This window comes from Pongo abelii, chromosome 11 (genome assembly GCF_028885655.2).
Source record: "Pongo abelii isolate AG06213 chromosome 11, NHGRI_mPonAbe1-v2.0_pri, whole genome shotgun sequence".
Lineage (NCBI taxonomy): Eukaryota > Metazoa > Chordata > Mammalia > Primates > Hominidae > Pongo > Pongo abelii.
Genome location: NC_071996.2, coordinates 63,872,326 through 63,896,383, shown reverse-complemented (window position 1 = coordinate 63,896,383; position 24,058 = coordinate 63,872,326). Strand labels below are relative to the sequence as shown.

The 24,058-nt window shown below is 34.6% G+C and overlaps 1 protein-coding gene across 1 annotated transcript in view; it reads right to left on the bottom strand.

Annotated features, from left to right (window-relative positions):
• Nucleotides 1–407: 407 nt before the first annotated feature.
• PSMD14 (proteasome 26S subunit, non-ATPase 14) overlaps nucleotides 408–24,058 on the bottom strand; it is a 102,404-nt gene continuing 78,753 nt past the window's right edge. The window contains exons 9-12 of the mRNA XM_009237777.4: nucleotides 21,080–21,154; nucleotides 17,072–17,197; nucleotides 3,207–3,269; nucleotides 408–823 (exon numbers count right to left, since the gene is read on the bottom strand). Coding sequence (XP_009236052.1) covers nucleotides 725–823; nucleotides 3,207–3,269; nucleotides 17,072–17,197; nucleotides 21,080–21,154 — 363 coding nt within the window. The 3' untranslated portion in view covers nucleotides 408–724. The remainder of the gene's footprint in view (nucleotides 824–3,206; nucleotides 3,270–17,071; nucleotides 17,198–21,079; nucleotides 21,155–24,058) is intronic.

The window sequence follows — 24,058 nt, the reverse complement described above, 5'->3', positions numbered from 1 at the left end:
GAAAGTCCAGTAGAGTTTGCAGCAGCCAATTCCCAGTTTCAAAACTGTTGGTAGAAATGTACTCTTTTAAAACATGATAAAGTCTAAATTAAAATTGCTCCCTTTTCTTTGTAAATGTACTCTTCCAAAATCCTAAAAGTATAATATGTTTATAAGATAGTGAGTATATATTTAGCTTATGACAAATGCTAATAAAATGTCAACATTTTTTCTGAGTTACTCACTAATTAGGTAGCCACTCATTAATGGAAATTATACATTTGTGAAATTTTGTTATCACACTGATGTTTTATGTGATATAAGATCTTAAAATGCAAAGGGAAACATATCTTTGTGTGAGATTTCTAGACCACTGTCAAATGTTATTCCATCAATCCCACCCATTGCCAAAAAGACCTCAAGAGGCATAGACTGTAAATGTATTTTATTTTGTAAGTGACAATCAAAATATATTTGTGCTACTGATTTTTTCAAATATTAAATGGGATCTTAACAAAATTTGTCCACTTTGATGTATTCATGTATAACTTTAGAATCTGCAAAGACCCTGACTAAAGAAACAGAAGTGATTGCACAACTGAAACTGAAGGTGTTACAGTGCTGCAAATGATGCCAGATGTCTTACATTTAGCCAAGTACACCTTCAGAGGTCCCTTGATTTTGAGCATTAGGAACAACAGAGGAATATACACTGAAAGCATCATTAATAGCGTTTTTCGTTGCTTTATTTAAATACGACAGTATCCAACATAGCTGCTAAACACTGGACAATATTTGAGGTCATAAGTACATCCACATGTTCCTCCAAATGACGTTTGGGGTCCTAAAAGAACAAAAATAAGGAAAGAGAAAACAGAACCATATTACTGGTAGATAAATTACTTAAATTTTTTTCAGTAGCTGATGAAACTAGTAAAGAAAGCCAGACCTAACTTAAATATTTTACAATTTAACTTTACTAGTATACTGTTACATTCTTAGAATTTCTAAATCAAAAAGTTAAGTAGCCAATAAAATAATAGATTACACAATGAAAGCTTGATTTATACAATGCAATGACTGTGTACCAGAGATTTTTATAAGGAGTAACAACGAATTCTATACAGCTCACAATCATCTGATTTTTAAAAAAATTTCATTTATATATGTATACCTGTCTGAATATATGTGTATATTCTCTACCATTCATATATCTTGAATGTCTGAGAGAATGCTTAATTCAAAGCGGACATACCAATGGGTAAGAGTTCAGTGTGAATTCTCAGCACTTCTTCTATGTATTATAATAGCAAAAATCAGAATTCTGTACAATTTTAATATTTCAAGAGTAGTGCTTTAAATGATTCAGAAAATATTCTTGGATCAAAAGTTGCGGTTTGTAGTTGAAGAATTTAAATACAATTTGGATCAATTCTAAAATGTTAAGAATGTTTCATGTAGCTATTTTGAAAAAATGTATCATAGCAAATTATATAGGTGCAATCCTTTAACTTCAACCTGATCAAATCTATTTTTGAAATAGACTGAGTTAAAAAGGAGGCTTAAAATTGTATTGTAATAAAGTGATTTAAATTAAAATGCTTAGTATGTATTTATGTTTTAGGCGGAATTAAGTATTTGAGCAAAATTACCGAGCTTTGAAATAAGGAATATATATTACACACAATAGAAAAATTATAATTTAAAGGATTATATTCTTACGGTTATTGTTAAAATACCCAAGACTCCTAACTTTAAACAAATGTTCATTATTGGAATTATTTCTTGGCCATGCTTTTCTAACCCTTATTTTAATACACTATTTTTTTTAAACAACCCAGAGATACAACATGTTACAAATAATTTCAAGTGACTAGACTGCAATATATTTTTTATTTCAGAAATAAGTCTTAGGGCATTTTAGGTGAAAAAGACTGAGAAACACTGGCAGGAGAAAAAAAGATATTGGTTTAATTCCATTACAGACAGTTTTGCTTTTGCCATGCAGTAGGCCAAACCAGTGAGGTAATAACTATATTTTAAAAAATGATTCTGATGATTATTAAACTTTGCCAATTACATATTTTTCAGTTTCATTTTTTATTTAGACCTTTTATTTGCTGCTTTAAATCTGTGTCAAGAAACTATGGCCTTGGAAAGGCATTTATTCAAAAAATAGTTACTGAATTCTATAAAGTACAAGGCTCCAAGTTGGTAATCTAGTATTATGATTAAAATAAGTAGTGGAAAAGATAACAAGGGTGATATCACATAAGATGAGAAAATAAAATGAACTGTATTTCATTTTGCTTTTTGGGGGTACTTGTTTTTAAATTGTAATACTTAGAAGGTAGTGAAATTTGATTTTCTCATTTATGACTTATGATAAAGTCAGACCTTTGCCCCTACTGCTCTGTTGGAGTAATTCATTTTATAGTGAATTGGTAACACGCTTCCCTCAGTTATCTACATTACTTCTTGTGGCAGCTGGGTGATTCTTAGAGATTTCCCATCCAAGAATGGTCCTGGCCCAAACCTACATAGCTTGTGAGATGTGATGGGATCAGAGCATATGGTAGGATGGCTGAAAGCAAAGACAGCTTAGTGTCTTGCATCTGAAATATCAAGATTCTGCCAACATCAGCAATATGATAACCATGTTCCATGAAATGGGGAAAAAATGTAATCAACATTCTTTAAAAAACAGTCTAATTAATCTGTAGATTCCTTTAATTGGTTGGTGTCTTCCCCCACCCTCAGATAATAGAGACTAAAATATATATTTCATCTTAGAAAAGTGAAAGGGCAAATACTTAAAGCCCTTTCTCTTCACTCAGTATAACCTAATAAGGCTCTACCCTTTCTCAGGAATATTAACTACATATTGATAAAGTACATGATTAACAAAACTTGTTACATATGAAATAAATCTACCCTTCTATTATCTTATTTATCTGTAGGTAAAAATAATACTTAAAAAATTAATTCAGGATACAAGTGTCCTAATTTGTTCCTAGTAAATTATTTTCACTGACGATATTTCTTAGGTATTTGTGATTTACTTCTCTATAGAGAACCTGACATCAAATAAATTTAGTATCACATTTACATGACAGAAGAAAAACGTAGATTGTACAGGAAAAAAATTATATAGGCCCTAAAACAGTTTTAACTCTATAAGAACATGTTATTATGCAACTGCATAACTTATTAACAGTACACCTCACCTGCTTGCCAACATTCTTTATTGCCAGCTGTTCAGGTGTCATCTTATCTTCTTCTTCTACAGCCTGTGAATGAAACACAAAGGACAGAGTTTAAAATTATAATTTCTCTATTCCCACTGCAGGATAATCACCAAAAATAATGATGACCAGAATTTTCATTCATACAACTTTTATTCAAATAATTTACTGAACAAATAAAATTATGCTAAACTTCAGAATAACCTTCAGGGCAATAAAAACTATCAGCATCATCATTTTGAAAACAGACAAGAAATACACAGAAAGTACTCAAAATATCAAACAGGATCACTAAATGATTGTGTTGACCATTTGCAAACTATTACTGAATTCTTCAGGAGATGGGAAATGGAAGTACCTGAGGTGGCACTTATGGCACTGTGGTACTAACTAATTCTGTTCTGTTGCTCTCTCCTTTTCCTGTTTGCACAGTTCTTCCCAATTTCCCATTTCTCTGTCTCCTTTTTTCTTATCAATCCAGCCTGCCCATAGCTTCAGTATCTATTTAACTATCAGTGGCACTTAGGATCAAAGGAGCTACTGACTTTTGATCCACTAAACAAATCACATGGGTTTCTCTCTCAGTAATTTCACATCTTTACATCTCTAAAAGTAATACATGTATTCAGAAAAAAATCTGAAACTACTCCACATGAGTGATCTTTAGTAACCATGAAGAAATTATCATTTGAAGTTTTCAACAAAAAAATTACCTGAACTAAAAACCAAATATAATCAAAATTAAATTAACCCAAACAATACATGAAAACCACTTTCCACTACTTTCAAAGTTAGCTACAAACTCTTCCATGTATGAGCATAACTTTCTGGCAGAGTAATTCTGAAATAATTATAACATTTAGATTAGCTACCACTACTGCCCTCCTCTCCCAATAATGGCACCAATATAAAACCTCTTTATTGAGAATTTCACACATAAGAAATCTTAACAGTTTGGGTATGTTATGGCCTGAAGACAAGACTCTGTATCAGGTGAACTTTTAATCTATGATTTATTCATAGCATCTGATAAATGGAAAAAAAAAAAACCAAGAAAATTTAAGGATCACTAACCTTAAGAAATGCCAACACAGCATTTACCACAAAAAGAGTTACAAAAGGGGGTGAGATGGTGGCGGCAGAAAGCAGGGAACCAAAATCCCAGTGAGGGTTAGATTTGGATACTCTGAACTTTATAATCTCACAGCTGCCAAATTTCTTCATGTGCGAACAATGAACATGTAGGAAATGTAATCATCAGACATTCCCCATAAACTGGGAAGTTTGGCTGCATTTCACACCTTCTTAATAGTTTTGTAAACAGAGAACTTGAAAATGAGCAAAGATGGCAAGTGTCTAATTTTGTAAATGGACAAACTATCTAGAGAATTTTCCCCAGTAGAACCTGCCTAAAGAGAAAAGATAGTGAATAGGTATTGTATCTACTGATTATCAGAGGATACTTATTTACAACACATCATTAGGAAATGCATTTATGACTCATAAGCCCAAAAGAAAAGTAAAAGTTAATAATATGCCAAATCTAGACAGAGAATATGCTCATTTTTAGAGTCAGATGTCACTCTATTATTTTCAATTATAAAAGTATTTCCTAACTGGGAAATTGCTTCTCCCACTATTCAATGTTTTACATAAATGGAAACATTGACAAAACATATTAAGAGTATGTTTTTCTAAATTACTTTCACAAATTGTGACACTATACTTTATTGACTTAAAAGCACTTAGATGAATGGAACAATTCACATAAGTTTGTACTCCATACCCATTCAGTGTTAGTTGTTCTGGGTACATGCCAACAACAGTACTTACTACAGTATTGGAAGGAGGCAAAAATTTTGGAATTTGGCTCAAAATACCAATCCATGTACAAAACAGTTATTAGGGAGTATTGTGGAGTATTGCAAACAACAAAGATGGTAGATAGACAATGAACGATGAAGGTCAAAAAGGACTTGAAGTACTGATCTTATTTGAAAAGCTAAATAGGTATAAAAAGCACTAATTCAAATTTTAAAAATCTTTTACATCATTTACCCACTTTACCAATTAGTTTTTCCATTCCCAATAATTAAAAGAGAGAGTTCATAAACTCTTTGAGAAGTACAGATGGTAAAAAGTACTCCCAGCCATAGATGCCATCTGGGAAATGAGGAGCAGCTGTAGATTTAGGCATATACTAAGGTTGCAAACCCCCATGACAAAAGAGTAAGCATATCTCTTCAATTCTAAGATATTCCAAATCAAATGCCTAAATATTTTCTCTATCTACCCAAGTTACCTGTATCTTATCTACCATCTGGGCAAGAGCAGTTTGTCTTCATTCACAGTTCTAATCTGGCTAGTTACCAGGAAAAACGTAAGAAATGGTTGCAGCAGAAACAAATGAAATTCAGGCACAGGCAGTGTCCTCACTAGGGAACTTCTGTGTTTATGGCAACTTCTGTGATTTGGCGTCAAATTTTGCTTTTGCATTCGTGCTCTTCGGTTTACTCAACCAACAAAAAAGCACTGAAAATGTTTGTGGCTATTCACACTAGAAACGTTTTTAACAGTTTATCAACAAAGACCCCCAGATGGCTATCCCATCATGTACGGTCTGCACAGCTCTAAGAAATCCTTGGAATTTGGTCTGTTATGTGATCATAATCCCCTCCAATGTACCCCCTATCTTACAGAGGCTTTTACTAAACCCATTAACCTCATTCTCTTTTTTCTGCTAATGGTCAAGTTTCTTATATGGAAAATCTGTATCTCAAATTCTATCACTTTATTTACCCTTTTACAAACACTGATGGGATCTTTGGCACTTCACTAACACTCTTAAGGATCTCCAGGAGGTCAACTCCAATGGACTTTTTGTTGTTTTTGTTGTTGTTGTTTTTAACTTTCTGAACATACTTAGAGCTACTCCAACATCTGTCTTCTCTTCTGTTCCCTTAGCCTTTGCTTTTGCCACCCTGTATCTCTCTTATTCCACATCATACTTCTTTCACTATTTCTTTGGTTTCTTTTTCCCACATTAACATGTTAACTTTGTTCACACTATAACATGCCATGATCCCATTTAAATATCTTTTTAATATCACCATTATGGCAATTTTTACATAAGACAGCACAAACTGCTAAAATGGCATATACTAATTTTTCACTATTAAGCAATCAATGCATAACTGCTAGTGGATTTCAAAACAATGTATTTTACTTCTTTCATGATTTTTAAAGTATTGACTATATAAACAACATTATGTGTTATGGGGTTGAGAATAAGTTTAAAGAACTGACTTTGATAAAACATACTTGGGAAAGCAAAATTAACAAACATATAGCAATTAGAAAACTGCCTGAGAAGGTACTAGAGGCTTACATATGAAGACATTAAAACTAGTTTTTCTACTACCATTACTAATTAAACATCAATATAGGCATGATTTTACAAATATTAATTTACTGAATCCTTAAAACATCTCAATAAAGAAGTTAATCTACACTTCATATGTTAATTCCAGCAAAATTTCTAACATAAAAGGAATTTTTCAAACTCTTCTTGCTCTCAAGGAGCTCACATTTGGGCTTTACTTGCCCATAAATCTCAAATCATAACGCAGTGTAAAACATACAGAAAAGGAGTGTGCACAAAGCACGATGGGGACATAGGGGTTAAGTAAATGTACCTAACTTTTTCTTGTGGATCACCTGGGGAAACAGAGGGAGAGTCAGGGTGAGAGTATAAAGAATGCACTAGGGAGGAACACATTATGTGATACTTAGTAGTAATAGGGAAAGGGAAAAACCATAGGAGAATGGCTGGATGTGGAAGAACAGCAAGAGAGATGAGTCCAAAGTTTCAAACCTACATGATGCCTAGAAAAATGAGTGTCACTTACAACCAAATTGGTAGAGGGAACTGTCATGAAAAAGTAGAAAGTAGGGTAGATAATATTGCTTACTCTTGAACAGCAGCATCTGAAGTAACGAACATGTAACTGGAAAGGTCTCAGACAGTGGAGATGATAATACATTTCAAATGAGAGGAAATGAAGAGATTTCAAAGTTGTTGGCATTGCTAAACTATGAAAACAGACTTTTAAAGAAAGGTATAAAAACAGAAGAGCAGAAAGGCAAGGGCTGAATCTTGGAAATGCTCATAGCAAAGGCAGCAGAGTGTGTAGTTGCCAAAAAGTCAGGGGAACCATGGGAATGTATGGCCATGGAAGTAAAAAGAAGAGACTTCAGAAGTTCAAAGGTATGATGTGAAGGCAAGAGGACAGGGGAAATAACTGAAAGAGATGCAAGACTCAGTGCACTAAGAAAATAAATCACTCATCTCTTTTAACAAGCTGGAAACAGCAAATTGTCATCAGCGCCATACTCTGTCATGAAAAGGTTATGACTCCGAGAATACTGGAGGCAGGTGGAAGGAAATGATCAATGACGTAGGAGGTTATATTTTATCCCGTTAGCCTTAAGGAAGGGAGAGGGGCAAAGGGTGCCATGATAGAGAACAACTGAAGATTAGGAAGAAAGGTGCCCCTTAGAGGACATTGCATTTCCTTAAATTTTAGTTTATATTATGTTAATATTAGTTAATAACAGTGCTTATGATTGGCCACTTAATAAAGTTACATTTTTGGTAGAAAAATACAAGTATAGCATAATTTCATTCAGTTAATAAATACTTATTGAGCATCTACCATTTATCTGGCAGTGTACTAAAGATAAAATGAGACAATATCTGAATTCACAGAGCTTATAGACTAGCTATAAAACCAGGAAATTAAAAAGTAATAATTAGGCTGGGCATAGTGGCTCACAACTGTAATAATCTCAGCTGCTCAGGAGGCTGAGGGGGAAGCATCACTTGAGGCCAGGAGGTTGAGACCACCTAGGGAAACACATCAAGACTTTGTATCTTAAAAGAAAAAAAAAAAATAGCCAGGCATAGTGGTGAGTGCTTGGAGTCCTAGCTACTCAGGAGGCTGAGGCAAGAGGACTGCTTAAACTCAGGAGTTCAAGACTGCAGTGAGCTATGATGGTGTCATGCAGCTCGCCTGGGCAACAGAGCAAGACCTGGTCCCTTAAAAAAAAAAAAATTTAAATTCATTTGATAGAAGAACAAAGTTCTACTGGCATATAAAGAAGGAGTAAATAGCACTCATTTCGTGGTATGGTGAGGGTCTCAAAAGTGAGAAAGGGTTAAGCTGAGAATTGAATGAAAAGGAGTTGGGATGGGAATATAGTGGTAAGGAGTGCTTCAGGCCAGGAAGCAAGAAAAAGCATTATAAGTTAGAAGAACTGCAAATTACTCAGTATTTCAACAACATAACAGTGATAAGAAATAAAGCTACAGAGGCAAGCAGGAGCCAAATGGGGTTTGGACCTCATTCTAAGGCAATGAGAAGTCAGTCATCAAAGGCTTTTTAAAAGCAAGATAGTGACATGAACCAATTTGCATTTTTAAAAATGAGGTACATTTCACATAACATAAAATTAACCATTTTAAAGTGTACGATTCAATCATATTTAGTGCCCCAATCACCTGTATTCCAAAACGTTTCATCACCCCAAAGGAGAACCTAGTACACATTAAGCTGTTACTTCCCCATTCCTGCCTTGCCCAAGTTCCTGGCAACCACACATCTGTTTTCTGTCTCTATGGATTTGCCTAGTCTGTTTTTTTCATATAAACTGAATCATATAATATGTGGCCTTTTTCATCTGTCTTCTTTCACTTACCATGGTTTAGAGGTCCATCCATGTAGTAGCATGTATCAGCACTCCATTCCTTTTTATGACTGAGTAATAGTATGTTGTACGTATATACCTCAATTTGTTTATCCACTCATCTACTGATAGACATTTGGATTGTCTCCAACTTTAGCTAATGTGAATAGTGCTACTATGAACATTTATATACACGCTTTTTGTTTGAATACCGATTTTCAATTCTTTTGGGTATATACTTATGAACAGAATTGCTGGGTCATATGGGAACTGTCTGTGTAACTTTTTGAGGAATCACCAAACTGTTTTCCACAGTGGCTGTACCATTTTATATCTCCACTAGTAATTTCTTCATACCCTTGGCAACACTTGTTATTTTTCATTATTTTGATTATAGCCATTGTGGTTTTGATTTGCATTTTTCTAATGACCAATAATATTGATTGAACATCTTTTTTATGTGTTTGTAACCATTTGCATATCTTCTCTGGGAAATTTCTATCCAAGTCCTTGCCTAATTTTGTAATGGATTGTCTTTTTGTTGCTGCATTACAAGAGTTCTTTGTAGTTTCTTTTTTTTTTTTTTCCTATTTTTAATTCTTATATACTTTCTTTTCATTTTTGTTTTGTTTTGTTTTGTTTAAGAGACAGAGCCTTGCTCTGTTGCCCAGGCTGAAGTACAGTGGTATGATCATGGCTCATTGCAGCCTTGACCTCCTGAGCCTCGGTGATCCTCTCACCTCAACATCCTGAGTAGCTGGGACCACAGGTGCATGCCACCACACCCAGCTAATTCTGTGTGTGTTTGTGTAGAGACAGGGTCTCTCTGTGTTGCCCAGGTCTTGAACTCCTGGGCTCAAGTGATGATCCTCTCCTGCTTTGGCCTCCCAAAGTGCTGGGCTTACAGGCATGTGCCACCACACATGCCTATTTTCTAGATATTAGACCTTTATCAGATATCTGATTTGCAAAAACGTTCTCCCACTTTGTAGGTTGTCTTTTCTCTTTTTTAAAATAGTTTTCTTTGATGCATGACCAATATGCATTTTAGAAAGATCATTCTACAGAATGGAAAACTGATTTGAATGGGAAAGACTGGAGATGCAAGCAAACCAATTAGGAGGTAAGGCAATGGAACTGGCAATGCGAAGAGGCAGATTAATTCAAGAATTTAGTCAGAATGGTTTACTGATTGAGTAGATGTGAGAAAAAGAGAGAGGAGTCAAGAATATTAATAACATCAGAAGTGGTTGTAGCTATCATTTTATTAAATGCCTATCATGTGCCAGATGCTTCACATATATCACAATCCTTAACCTCATTTTAGAGATAAGGAAACACAGTTCAGAGAGGCTGACTTGCCTCTAGCCATACACACAATAAGCAATGACACTGGGGCTTAAACACAGTCCTATGTATCTCCAAACACCTCAAAGAAACATTCATGGCAATTGGGGAAATCATTACTTTTCACTGATACAACCTGAATAATAATAATAATAATAATAATAATAATAATAATAATAATGTCAAATGCATGATTTATTAAGTGGCCCTAAACAACATAGATGCTTCATAAATATTTCACAGAGAATTCAATTTCAAAATGTAATTACATGAAATAGAGATGAACAATAAAGATCATATATGTATGTGCACACATGCTTGTGTGTGTATATATATGTATATAAGAGAAACTGTAGTTAAGGTTGTTGGAAAAAATTTCTATGGCAGAATCTGATAGTCACCTTCTTAATGTCCATCTTCCCCTTCTTCTGCTGTAACATAACTCTGATTTTACTAAAGGTATCAATGACCCCAGCTAAAAGACCACATTGCACACACTGCATAAGCTTTCTTGCAGCTAGTTGTGTCCATTGAACTACGTTCTGCCAAATGAGATGTACAGGTGACCCTTGAACAAATGGGGATGAGGGTTATGGGTGCTAACCCGTCACAGGTGAAAATCTGTATGTCACTTTGACTCTCCTCAAACTTAACTATTAATAGCCTACTGTTGACTGAAAGCCTTACTGATAATATAAACAGTTAACACATATTTTGTATGTTATATACATTATATACTATATTGTTACAACAAAGTAAGCTAGAGAAAAGAATATGTTATTAGGAAAGGTGTAGGGAAAAGAAAATACATTTATAGTACCGTACTTATTTATCAATACAATAAGTTTACATTATCTGTTTACAAGGTGAATTGCCTGTCTGAAATGGCAGGCAACAGCAGCTGCAGACCTCAATCTATAGTACATATCAAGCAATTCAACTTTCTCAACTGAGAATGGTGCCATGTACATCTATGTATGTATACGTTTTGACAAATTTTTATTTTATAGTAGATTAGTGTACATTTTATGGTACCAAATGATAAAACAGACTAGTGTCTCCTATATTTTATGCGTTTGTGACATACCTTTTTTTTTTTTCAATATTTCTGGGCTGCCAGGTGCTATGGCTCATGCCTGTAATTCCAGCACTTTGGGAAGCCAAGGCAGGCAGATTGCTGGAGCCCAGGAGTTCAAGACCAGCCTAGGCAACATAGTGAACCCCATCTCTACAAAAAATTAGCCAGGCATGATGGCACATGCCTGTAGTCCCAGCTACTCGGGGGGCTGAGGCAGGAGGATTGCTTGAGCCCAAGAGGTGGAAGCTACAGTGAACCATGATCATGCTATTGCACTCCAGACTGAGTAACACAGTGAGACCTTGTCTTTAATAATAAAAATAATAATAATAATTCTGGGCTATGCAGTTTGTCTGAGGTTTTTTTCAAATTGTTGTACATCTCAAAAAAATTCTAATATATTTATGAGAAAAATCCATGTATAAGTGGCCCTATACAGTTCAAATCCATATAGTTCCAGGGCCGGTTGTAATCAGGAGTGCTGTGTGGAACTTATGGAAAGGATCCTGAAAGGAAACTGATTTATCCCCTTTTGCCCTTTCTTCTCTTCCTGTTGCATGAAACTCAGATGAGGTGGCTGAAGCTATTGCAATCACAATGAATCATGAGGTGACCTGAAGGAAGAAAGCCAACACAAGGAAAGCAGAGCAGAAAGATAGAAGGAACCTGGGTCTCTAATGTCTTTGAAGTTTTATATTGGACTTGAAATATGAGACATACCTTTCTACCTTGTTTAAGCCATTGTTATTTTGAGCTAACACAACCTTAGATCTAAGTATTACTTGTTTAACACAAAAACTGAAAATAATTCAGGCGTTACATAAAGTATAGGAGTCTCCTGCCTCACACACAGTTACCAACACAATATGTTGACATATATGCAAGATAAAGATACTTTTGAAAAAGGGAGAGAAGATAACGTGATAGGAATTATTTTAACATTGTAATACAATTTAATTTTGTACATCTAACAGCAGGTTGTAGATATTTCTCTAAGTTTTTGTGAAATTTTATTTTTCATAATAAATCCTTTAAAGAGAACATGTGGTTTAAAGAGTTATATGCACTTAAAACTGAAAGATGGCCTCCAAAAATGTATCAATTACTTTCCCACTAGTGGTATATTTTCCTAAAAATATTCTTTTTTATTTAAAAGGAAAAAATATTTTTCTACTTATTTTAACTTTTTTTGACTACTTAAAAAGGCTAGAACTTTTCCATGTTTATATACCATTTGTCTTTTTCTTCAGTGAGTTTTCTCTTTTGCCAACTTATTTTAAAAAAATATTTTATAGGCAAAGACTACAAATTGGGTGCAGTGTATATACTGCTCAAGGGATGGGTGCACCAAAATCTCACAAATCGGCATTAAAGAACTTACTCATGGAACCAAACACCACTTGTTCCTCAATAACTTACAGAAATAAAAAACAAAAATAAAATAAATAATTTTATAGGAATTCTCTGAATATTATCATTTTTGGGTACTAGCTCACTCTGTGTTATAGGTAAAAATATTTTCTGCCATTGTGACTCATAACAAACACTCAGTAAATGTTAGTTGTTATTTTATGAAGATAAACTTCAATGTCACGTTATCAAATTTTTCAAAGCTCACATTAATATTCTTACTAGAATTATAGTAACTTTTGGGAAGCCTGACAGCAGCTTTACAATACTAACTCTTCCCATTTGGAAACATGGTATGTCCCAATTTATTTACAAATGTTTTTCGTTTTCTTCACATAAGTCATACACACTTATACATTTACATTTCTTGTGATGGTTAATTCCTGAATATTTTATAATTTTAGATGCTACTGTGAACTGATTTGCCTATTATATTTTTCAACTGTTTTCAGTTTATATAACTATGTTTACCACCTACGTAATTCTTGATTAAAACAGTTCTAAGAGTTTTCTAAGTTTATTCTCTTAGATTTTTATGTTTGATTACAAACACATTCTATCATATCCAAATAATAATCATCTTACCTGTTTTCCCCAATATTTATATCTGTTGTTTTTATCATATTGTACTACCAAATGAGATTTCTCCATTTAGTATAGCTACTGTATTAAACCAAATGTAATTGTATATTTACATATTTCATATGTAAGCATATAAAAGAAATATTCAAACTTTCTTTCAAGTTACTAAGTAGGTCAGTATTTCTACCTGAACAGTAAACTGTCAGATCTCCGAATTTATAGCACTACATGCTTGGAAAAAAAAAGGCAAATTTTTGTTTCTATGCTATTCTTAAAGTGTTCTTCACAATTCATTTTTTCACCTGCACATTCATTTACAAATATGTAATCAAACATTATCAAAATTAAAAAAAATAGCAGATGCATCTCGGCATGAATAAATTAGGAGACTTGGAGTAACAGAACTGTGGGTGTTGTGGTTCAGTAATTAGAAAAAATCAAATGACTAATAATAATCAAGCAGAATTTGTGTGGAATTCAGACTTGAAACTGAAAACTTGGGACGTAAGAATTTAATTATTCTCTAACCTTCTTTTACTTTAGGACCTAACTGGCATCCAACAGTAATTACCTTAGCTTAAAACACCAACCAATTAAAAAGAATACTATGAAGAATTGGTAGCATGGGCCTTTCTTTTTATATTTTAAGTGTTACTAAAAAAACCCACCGTATTTCTTTCAATCACAGAGGGAATTACATTCCCAAATTTGGACTCTTTCATATCACAGCTTACACATTGTTTTCATTTTATAACCAAACCTTACAAGTTTTTGAGTACTACAGAGATTTTTTAAAACTGTAAAATAGGAAAAACTTCTGTAGATGGGCAGCAGTAACCATAAATAGGTTATTTCCTGGCAGTAGTACCAATACAAATTTACTTAAACGTGTAATGTTAAAGAGAAATGAAAACCATTCCTACAGTCTGCTGAATAATTACTTAAGTCATAACTTTTTTAATTATAAAAGGTTAACTATTTAAAATATGGTGAGCGATTTATTTCTCTTTATCTAATCTCCACAGCATGAAAACGTATACTAGAAAGACAAGAAATACTTTCCCTACAATCTAGCACTAATGGGCATTTCCAGTTGAAACACTATAATCAGGGCATACTTTTCAAAGCCAACCCTAATTCTGCTGGGATTTCATTTGTATGGGCCCATCAACTTTATTTTAAAGCTTAGTTCTCTCAAAAGTCTTATTGCTACACTTGGTAAATTTTATACACTGTCTCTTGGATAAAATATTTTTTAAAGATGTATTTATTTTTAAAAGGGAAATACTACGTTTTGGTGTAATAACCAACAACAATCTTAACTATGATCTTGAAATCTTGAGCTCTAGCCTTTACCATTAATTCCTAGTCCCACATTCTAATTGCTTCCTTAAAAATAAACTCTTTACCTCCTTCCTCAATCCTTCCACTTCTACCTAAATTGAAAATGCTAATGGTACTACCATACTACTGGTCACCCAGGCAGGAAACTTTGAATTCCTCTTTGATTCCTCCTTCTTTCACTTCGTCTATCCAACCAGTGCCATGCTTTATTTATTTGCCTATTGGTACCTCCATTCCCACTGTTACCATGGTAATCCAGACTCTTTGTACCTTTTGTTTGGGTAATAGCAAGCTCCTCTTAAACAGACTCTCCATTTCAAATCTTCTCTTACAGTGTTCCTTCTATACTGTTGTGAAATCATGTTTCTAAAGTCAGGTTCTAAGCATATCATGCCTCTGATCAAAAATAACTCTTAGGCCAGGCACTGTGGCTCATTCCTGTAATCCCAGCACTTTGGGAGGCCAAGGCGGGTGGATCGCCTGAGGTCAGGAATTTGAGACCAGCCATGGCCAACATGGTGAAACCCCGTCTCTACTAAAAGATATAAAAATTAGCTGGGTGTTGCAGCAGGCGCCTGTAATCCCAGCTACTTGGGAGGCTGAGGCAGGAGAATCTCTTGAACCCAGGAGACAGATGTTGCAGTGAGCTGAGATCGCCCCACTGCACTTGAGTCTGGGTGACAGAGCGAGATTCCATCTCAAAAAACAAACAAACAAACAGAAACTCCTCAAAAAAACCTCTTATCCTGACATCCCAAGGGCTATTATTGGACTTCAAAAACTTTTTAAAACTTAATTCCCCACTGTTCACCCTCACGTTCTATGCATGCTAGCCAAGCATATTGTTTCTTAAACATGTCCTGTGTCTTTTTTTCTTCCCAACACCTCCCCAACCCACCCTGCTCCACCCAAACCTCACATTCCTGGTAACCACAATTCTACTCTCTACTTCTATGAGTTCAACTTTTTTAGATTCCACACGTAAGTGAGATGATGTGGTATTTGCTTTCAATGCCTGGCTTATTTCACTTAAAATAATGCCTTACAGGTTTATCCATGTTGTCATAAATGACAGGATTTCCTTTTTTTAATGGCCGAATAGTATTCCATTGTATGTATATCTATACACCACATTTTCTTTATTTGTCTGTTGATCGACACTTAGGTTGACTCCATATCTTGGGTACTACGAATAATGCTCCAATAAACATGGGAGTGCATACATCTCTTCAACATACTGATTTCATTTCCTTTGGATGTGCAACCAGTGGTGGGATTGCGGGATCTGTTCTATGCCTTTTCTATCTCCTAGCCCTTGCCTGTGATGTTTATTTTGCCTAGGGTAACATTTCTTTGCATGTTCAAGTCTTACTTATGCTTTAAGGCCTAGTTCGAATGTTGTTTATCTGTAAGACAGCAACCTGGGTGTTGGCCAGCTTGAAAGTCAGAGCCTATGAGCTCCTACAGGGCTTCCCATGGTCTTCTCTATGGTAGTGTTTCTCTAATGTCTAACTACAAGAGTAGACATTGGAGAGCTGGTTAAAGTGTAGATTTTGAGCCAGTAGGTCTGAAAGTCTGCATTTCTAACAAGATTCTAGGTGATGCTGATATAGCTGGTGTGTGGACAATCTGAATATGAAGGTGTTATGGTACAGACTGATTTTTAACTAATGCCCTGGTTATTTAGAAGCTTGTCTAACTGTTCCTGTTTTCCTATAAATAAAGCAAGGATCCATTTTCTATTATAACTTGTTTAAGAGATGTTCAATAAATATTTGTTAATATAACACTGCATAATGTATAAATGTGTATTTTAAAATTGTAGGTTTTCAACCCATTAATGAGTTGCAATCTATATGTATACATGTATGATATGCCTGGCACATTAGATTTTCAATAAATAATTATTAAATAATAGAAACATTCATAAAATAAATTAGACACAGCAAGTAGTAAGTGCTGTTAATTGTTATCTATATCCCCTTACTCCTTGTCCCTTTCAAGAAAAAAATACCCTAAATAATGAAGAGATTTCAAATGTGCAACTGTATTACATGGCCTACAACAGGAGTTGGCAAACTATAGCCCATGGGACCAATCTGGCTAGCTGCTTGTTTTAATAGATCCCAAACACATTCATTCTTTTACATATTGTGTATGGCTGCCTTTGCATTACAAAGGCAAGGGTGAGTAGTTGCAGACCAGATGAACTGCAAAGCAAATATTTACTATTTTATTTACAAAACAGGCTTCTCTATTTTTAATTACTTACACAATGCTTGGCATCTAATCATACGTATTCCAAAGATTATAAAGAAGAAATGGCGGAAGTAACTTTTACCTTATTGTAATTCTTGGCTAATTCCAACATCTCTTTTACCACTGATTCATTGTGTTTACAATGTTCACTGTAGTCCTGAAGTGTTAAACCTTCCATCCAACTCTTCTTATGCAAATTTAGCAACATCTAAAAAATAAAAGAAAAAGTAATTCTTTTTCTGCCTTGAGGATACCCCCTTCATTGTCTAGAGAAAAAAAACTTCAAAAAAAAAAAAAACATTTTGACTTAATGGATTTAAGTTTAACTTTATTAATTCAAATGAACTCCAATTAGAATGATCCTATATTTATATTAATATAACTTAAGGAGTACTCCAACACCAAGGCCTTTGCATTTGCTGTCCTTCTACCTAGAAGGCTATTCTCATCTTTGCATAACTTACCTTCCTCTCTTCCTTACAGATAGATGTCTTCCCTAACAACAATATACCTAAAATAGTCACACTACACTACCTTAAACAAAATCTTTCTTCCCTTAACCTGCTGTATTACTTGTATAACGCTTACAAAGACCTGAAATTTTTGTTTACTTGTTTACTGCATTTCTTTCCCACTAAAGGGAAATCAAGAAGGCAGGGACTTTGCCCTATTCATTTCAAGATCACTAGGGTCTAGATTCTAGAACAATATCTAATAATAGCTCAGTAAATATCTGATGAATGAATTAATGAAATTTATATGAAAAGTATCTCTAATTTTTCATATAGCCTAGCTTTCAAATGCCAAGATAACGAGATAAATGCCCCATTTACTGAGTGACCTTGTGTCAATCTTTCTGATCCTCAGTTTAGAGATCTATGAATTAAGGGACTTGTATTAGGTAATCTCAAAGTTTCCTTCAAATTCTGGTATTCCATCTATAATTTAAAAACTTAAAACTTCCTTATTGTCAGGATGAAAAGCCATGAAGCTGAGAATAAAAGATTTATCTAGGCCGGGCACAGTGGCTCATGCCTGTAATCCCAGCACTTTGGGAAGTCAAGGTGGGCGAATCAGTTGAGGTCAGGAATTCGAGACCAGCCTGGTTAAAATGGTGAAAGCCCGTCGCTACTAAAAACACAAAAATTAGCTGGGTGTGGTGGCAGATGCCTGTAATCTCAGCTACTTAGGAGGCTGAGGCAGAAGAATCACTTGGACCCTGGGAGATGGAGGTTGCAGTGAGCTGAGGTCACGCCACTACACCCCAGCCTGGGTGACAGAGTGAGTGAGACTCCAAAAAAAAAAAAAAAAAAATTATCTAGTGTGCAATCACACCAGCAAATTGGGGTTGGATCCTATATCAGTGATCATGAAACTAAACTAAACACCTTAGTTCAATGTTTCTCAAATTGGACTTACAGTTCTGAGTACTTATTCTTAGATGTTCCTAAGTTTTCAAGTTTATATTTTAAGACGGTTTTTCTTAAAGTCCTACCCTACAAATTTTCTTCAATTGAGGACTATCATTAAATAAGAAGTTTTTTCCCTTTGGATGATTCACAAAATTGTGAAAAATAAAAGACAAAAAATGATGTTTATAAAATGACTGTTGTTTTGTCAATAGAACCATTATACTTTAAATGAGATCCCTGAGCCATAAGAATCTGAAGATGTACTTGAAGGTATATGGGGGTTTAGTTTAGAAAAATTATCTTACTTGCTTAGAAGTTTACAGCTATCTGTGGTACAAATTTTATCTTACATTGGAAAATAAGCTGCCTGTCAAAATCACCTATAAGGTTTTTGAAGATACAAAACTCCTCCATTCCCTTCCTTTGGCTCCAAGGTCACTAATTCTCCCATTTTCTCCCATGGCTCCAGGGGCAAGGACAGTATGCCAAAAAAAATTAGGAAAACCCTCCACAGATGATTTCAGTTTCTTTGATTCCTTCCTAGCTTCTCCACTGATACTGTTCTAGAAAATACATGTTTGGGAAATGTGGGTGCTGCTACAACTACCTATGCTATACAGCTACCTATAATTAAGTGTTGAGACTTAGATTTCCCTACCACTTCAAAAGCAAACAAAGACAGTTCCCAAGGAGCAACAGGATATTCCTATCAAACCTGGACAAGGATTCCCTTGCGACCCTCGAGTAAGGCTGGGGGTTAAGTAAACAAGTTGTCTGGATAAGAGTAAAGACAGAGCTTTTGTTACCAAGAAGGCAGTTTAACAGCTAAACTGAGCTATTAAGAACATAAATATAACATTAAGTAATTTATGTAAGTGCTTATATATTTGCTTTTTATGCCAAGGAAAATGGCTAAGTTTATGAGATACTCCCCAAAAAAAGAGAAAGAAAAATTGATGTAATTAGCTAGACATTTCCAAATAGATGGGTGTCAGATATCAGTCTGATAAAATATTTATATTCTGAATGAATTTTGTTTGTCCCTGAATGGTGCCATTTTTCACAGACTGTACTCATTCCATGTAAACTTAAAAATAAGTGTTAAAAATATACTTAAAGTAATCAACTAAATCTATCACAGCAGAAGTAAACTGTGGTACACAGGCAGGCAATTAGAAGAGAGCGTTATAGGATCCCCTCGGGCCAAGGGGGAAGTGGTCCCCCACTCCCCTCACTCATCACATGCTCAAGCACTGGGCCCTTCAAGATGAGTTTATGAGTGGATATGGCCTTTTTAAAACTCTAGTTTATCAAACTTAAAAAAACAAAATTAGAATTCTTATTTCAAAGAAAATCTTATATTGTACATCCTCCCCCCCAGTATATAGATTAGAGAGCCCAACTCACTCCATCCGCCACTTGCCATGTACCAGAATCCCCTTCTAAGACACCTTGGTGAGAAACAGTTTGGGCTAGATAGAATGATCTTATTTGCTACTGATTACTTATCACTTTCTGACTTGAGAGCGGTTTCACTAACCAAAACTTACTGGCTATCAATCAACAGTAAACTCAGTGTTCTTTTAAAAAATGCTTTTAACTTTCCCAGAGAGAAATACAAGAAACTAATTAGGTGGATGACTAATTGTAATAGTAAAGGGGGGAAAGTGGTTCAGACTGTAATATCAAAAAACAACAGGCAGATTTAAATACTTGGCATTAGTTGAGAGAAAAATTGTACTAGAAATAATCCTAAAATAGAAACAAATGAGAATGCTAATTCATCAAAATGTCAGGTAATGTTAAAAACTAATCAAACTTGAAAACTGGTATAAAATGGGATCAGAATCTAGTACAAATTATCTGAAAACCCTCAAACTGTTTCCCTTTGACTCACGCTTAGTTTTCTTTAGAGTAAACATGGTATGTTTTCTAAAAGCACTAGGCTGGGTGCAATGGCTCATGCTAGTGCAATGGCTCATGCTAATGATTGCAGCACTTTAGAAGGCTGAGGTGAGAGGATCACTTGAGCACAGGAGTTCAAGACCAACCTGAGCAACAAAGCAAGACTCCATTTCTACCTCCCACCCACCACCCAAAAAATAGCCAGGTGTGGTGGTGCATGCCTATAGTCCCAGCTACTCGGGAGGCTGTAGAGTGAGGATCCCTTGAGCCTAGAAGTTCGAGGCTGCAGCGTGCCATGATCACACCATTGCACTCTAGTCTGGGAGACAGAGCAAGACCCTACTATCTCTTAAAACAAACAAACAAACAAAAAGCACTACACAACTGCAATTTAAGTTATTCCTCTCAAGTTTACAGAGAAATATATTACTAATTTAATTACAAAAGGCCTTTTTATTAAAGAAGATAAGTTAATCAGAAAAATCACAGAACTAAAAGAAATATTTTTATGACTTATCATAAAACCAAAGTGGAACGTTTGATTTATTTCCTACTTCCTCTCCCACTTCAGCACCTACCAATAAGGTAAAATATGTCTTTAAATAATCTAATAAAATATTCCCTTATTTTGTGCTGCAATTCATCAATAATGGAATAATATTTGGAAACACTGAAAGAGGTCAAAAATTCGAATTTAAATCACATACCAGGTAATAGTTTAAATGGTTTGAAAAAGATTTTTTTCCTCCTATAAGATAAAAATTTAAACTTACCTTCTGTTCCAGTTCATTTTTCCGATAGTTAATAGTAATGGAGTAATAATGTCTGTTTAGTCCATGAATTAATGCCTATATAGATAAATGATTTTAAAAAGGACAAATTAATATTTTTCCTAATAAAAATGTTTGAAACTGTTGATATATTCTTACATAATACCTGTACCATCCTCTAATAAAGGCATTTTATTTTAAGTAAATTAAGATAAAATTAAACTATTTTTCTTAGCTACAAGTTTAAAACTAAGGTTTAGAGGAATGGGTTACACATTCTTCAAAGCATGATATGGAGGAGCACAAATTAAGCAGTTTCAGTAGCCTTGCTCAATCAGAGATAAGGTTTGATCTTATCATAAGCTAAGTTTATAAATCATTCATAATTTATTAAATCTAACTTTATGATATCTAGGGGGCTCATGGGTATTTCAAATGAAAAGCCTAAAAAGCCACAATAACACTGTTTCTTTACCCACATTAATCTGTTTCTTTACCGACATTAATCTGGAATTCCCCTTTTCCTAATTCAGTTTTGATTGATTCAAATAATTATGTTATGCATGTCTCCAAATTAACTATGTGGATTTTGGTCTTTACTGGGTCTGTCTAGCTCATGCTCTTATCCAGTGACATGCAATCTCACTAACCAGAATTTTTTTTCACCTCACTCTGTCTCCAAGGTGAACAGGCCAATCATAATAAAATCTTAAGCTAATGGCATGGCTTTATTAAGAAACAATAATCCTGGATGTCCTGAAATCAATTCACAACTGCCCCCATATCTAACTCTGACAACATCAAGTGTTCAAATGAGGTTCAACAGTACTCTGGTGGACCTAAAGGACCCTCTGGCAGCCTAGAAAAACATGAAAGTCAGAAATAAACCTTTAGGGATATTTTTAACAAGTATAAAAACAAAAAGGACTTTGGGGTTAACCCTCAGGAATCTAAAGAGAAAAACTAACCAAAATAACCACCACTTCTCTAACTAATAGACTTTTACAATGTAGGTCTTAAGATGTCACTGAGGTAGAGGAAGAAGGGGTAAAGAAGAGAACATTTAATGAGCAGCTAGTATCTGCTTTACACATTACATCTTCTAATCTTCATAGTACTGTAAGGTAGGGCAATTCAATTTGTATTTTGACAGATGAAAATAAAATGCAGGGTCGAGCTCAGTGGCTTAAGCCTGTAATCCCAGCACTCTGGGAGGCTGAGGCAGGAGAATCACTTAAGCCCAAGAGTTCAAGACCAGCCTGGACAACATAGCAAGACCCCATCTCTAAAAAAAAAGAAAGAAAATAAGACAAAAATATTAATTTGTCCAAGTTTATAGCTAGTAAAAGGCTAGATGGGGATCTGAACCTAGGTCATTCTGATTCCATAGCCTATGTTCTTTCTAACATACTATGCTATAATACAGGTCAGGAAATTCTTGGATTAAGTCTATGTACTTTAAGGATCAGGATGAAACAAAGCATTATGTTAATTTTTAAGCTTTGCTAGCAAAAATCACTCCAATGAGTATTAAAATATTTAGATGAATACTTGAACAATAGATTCTTATTTTACCAATGTCTGTTATAAAAGTGAGCTATGAAATTCCATAGGAAGCAGTGACTGATTGTAAACTACCAAGAGTATATATTAAATCCTTATGCATTTCAATAATCATCAGGAGCAATGAATTAAATTTTAGTGCATAAAAATGCTATACTGTACAGATCAAAAAGTAGAAGTGATCAGGGCTTCCTTTAATCTGTGCTCATATTCGTGTACATTAGGAGGTGAATCAGCCTGGTAGAGAATTAGAAAAAGGTGCTCAGTCCTCTAAGCAGACATAGTCTGGTGTAGAGAGTGGAGCTTGACCTGGAAGCTCCCTCATCCAAGCACATTTGCGCAATGCACTCACTAACTGCACAACCCTACATGGTGGTCATAAAGCTAGTAACTGCTGTAGCCAATACATACAGAAGCCAGTTAATGGACCCACAGATACTAGGCCCTATATTTTTGAGACTAACTGTACTAATGAAATATTAACTGGTGTCTGAAGGCACAATCTACTTGATTTTCAATTACATTATATAGATAAAAGCATTAAAACTAACACAGCATGAAAGATCAGCAGGTATAACAATAACAAAACAAAGGTAAGTTTAAATCAAATGATATCCTCAAGTAGTCTTTCAATTTAACTTACTCACCTGCTGTGTGCCCCCAGTGCCTTCCTCCCAAATCATAAAGTCAACCGGCCATGTCCTTTTTGGGTTCATGTAGAACTACATACGACCAACTGACTTATGATTTTACCTCTATGCACTCACTGCTGTGGAAAAGCAGGTGCATTATAAAACACATGGCTTACGGATTATATATAAGCTATTCATGGGTTCCTGATAAGTTTTTAAAAGTTTTCATGCTCCTTAAAAAGGTGTGCTTGGATCTAAAGACAAATTTGTTTGCCTTAATTTATTTTATATTGATAAACTGAAAATACGGTGGTAACTGATATCCTTTAAATCACATTCTAAAATGAAGCTTTTTGAATATAAATAGAATAACTGAAAAGAAACAAAATGTGTTTTGTGGTTCCCTCTACAGTGGAGAGCTGAGTTGCAGAAGGCAAAAGAGGCAGGGAGAGTTTTTGCTAAATGACTTTGTACTTTAAATTTTTTTTAACTGTATATATATTATCTATGCCAAAATTAATTAATTAAATTTCCAATGATAATGTAAGAGAATGAAGCAATCTGGTTATGAGTACTAGTTCCTACATTACCTCACTGGATTACCTGGGCAACTCAACTTTATGGGCCTCAGGTTTCCTCATGTACTAAATGACTACAATGGCTCCTTTCTAGTGCAATTGTTTTATAACTTATATGTTCAGTAATTACTGAAACAATGTTTTCCAAATAGCTTAACTCTATTAAACAATGCAACTGTACTCAAGACTATACTTAGAGGCTCTTAGCC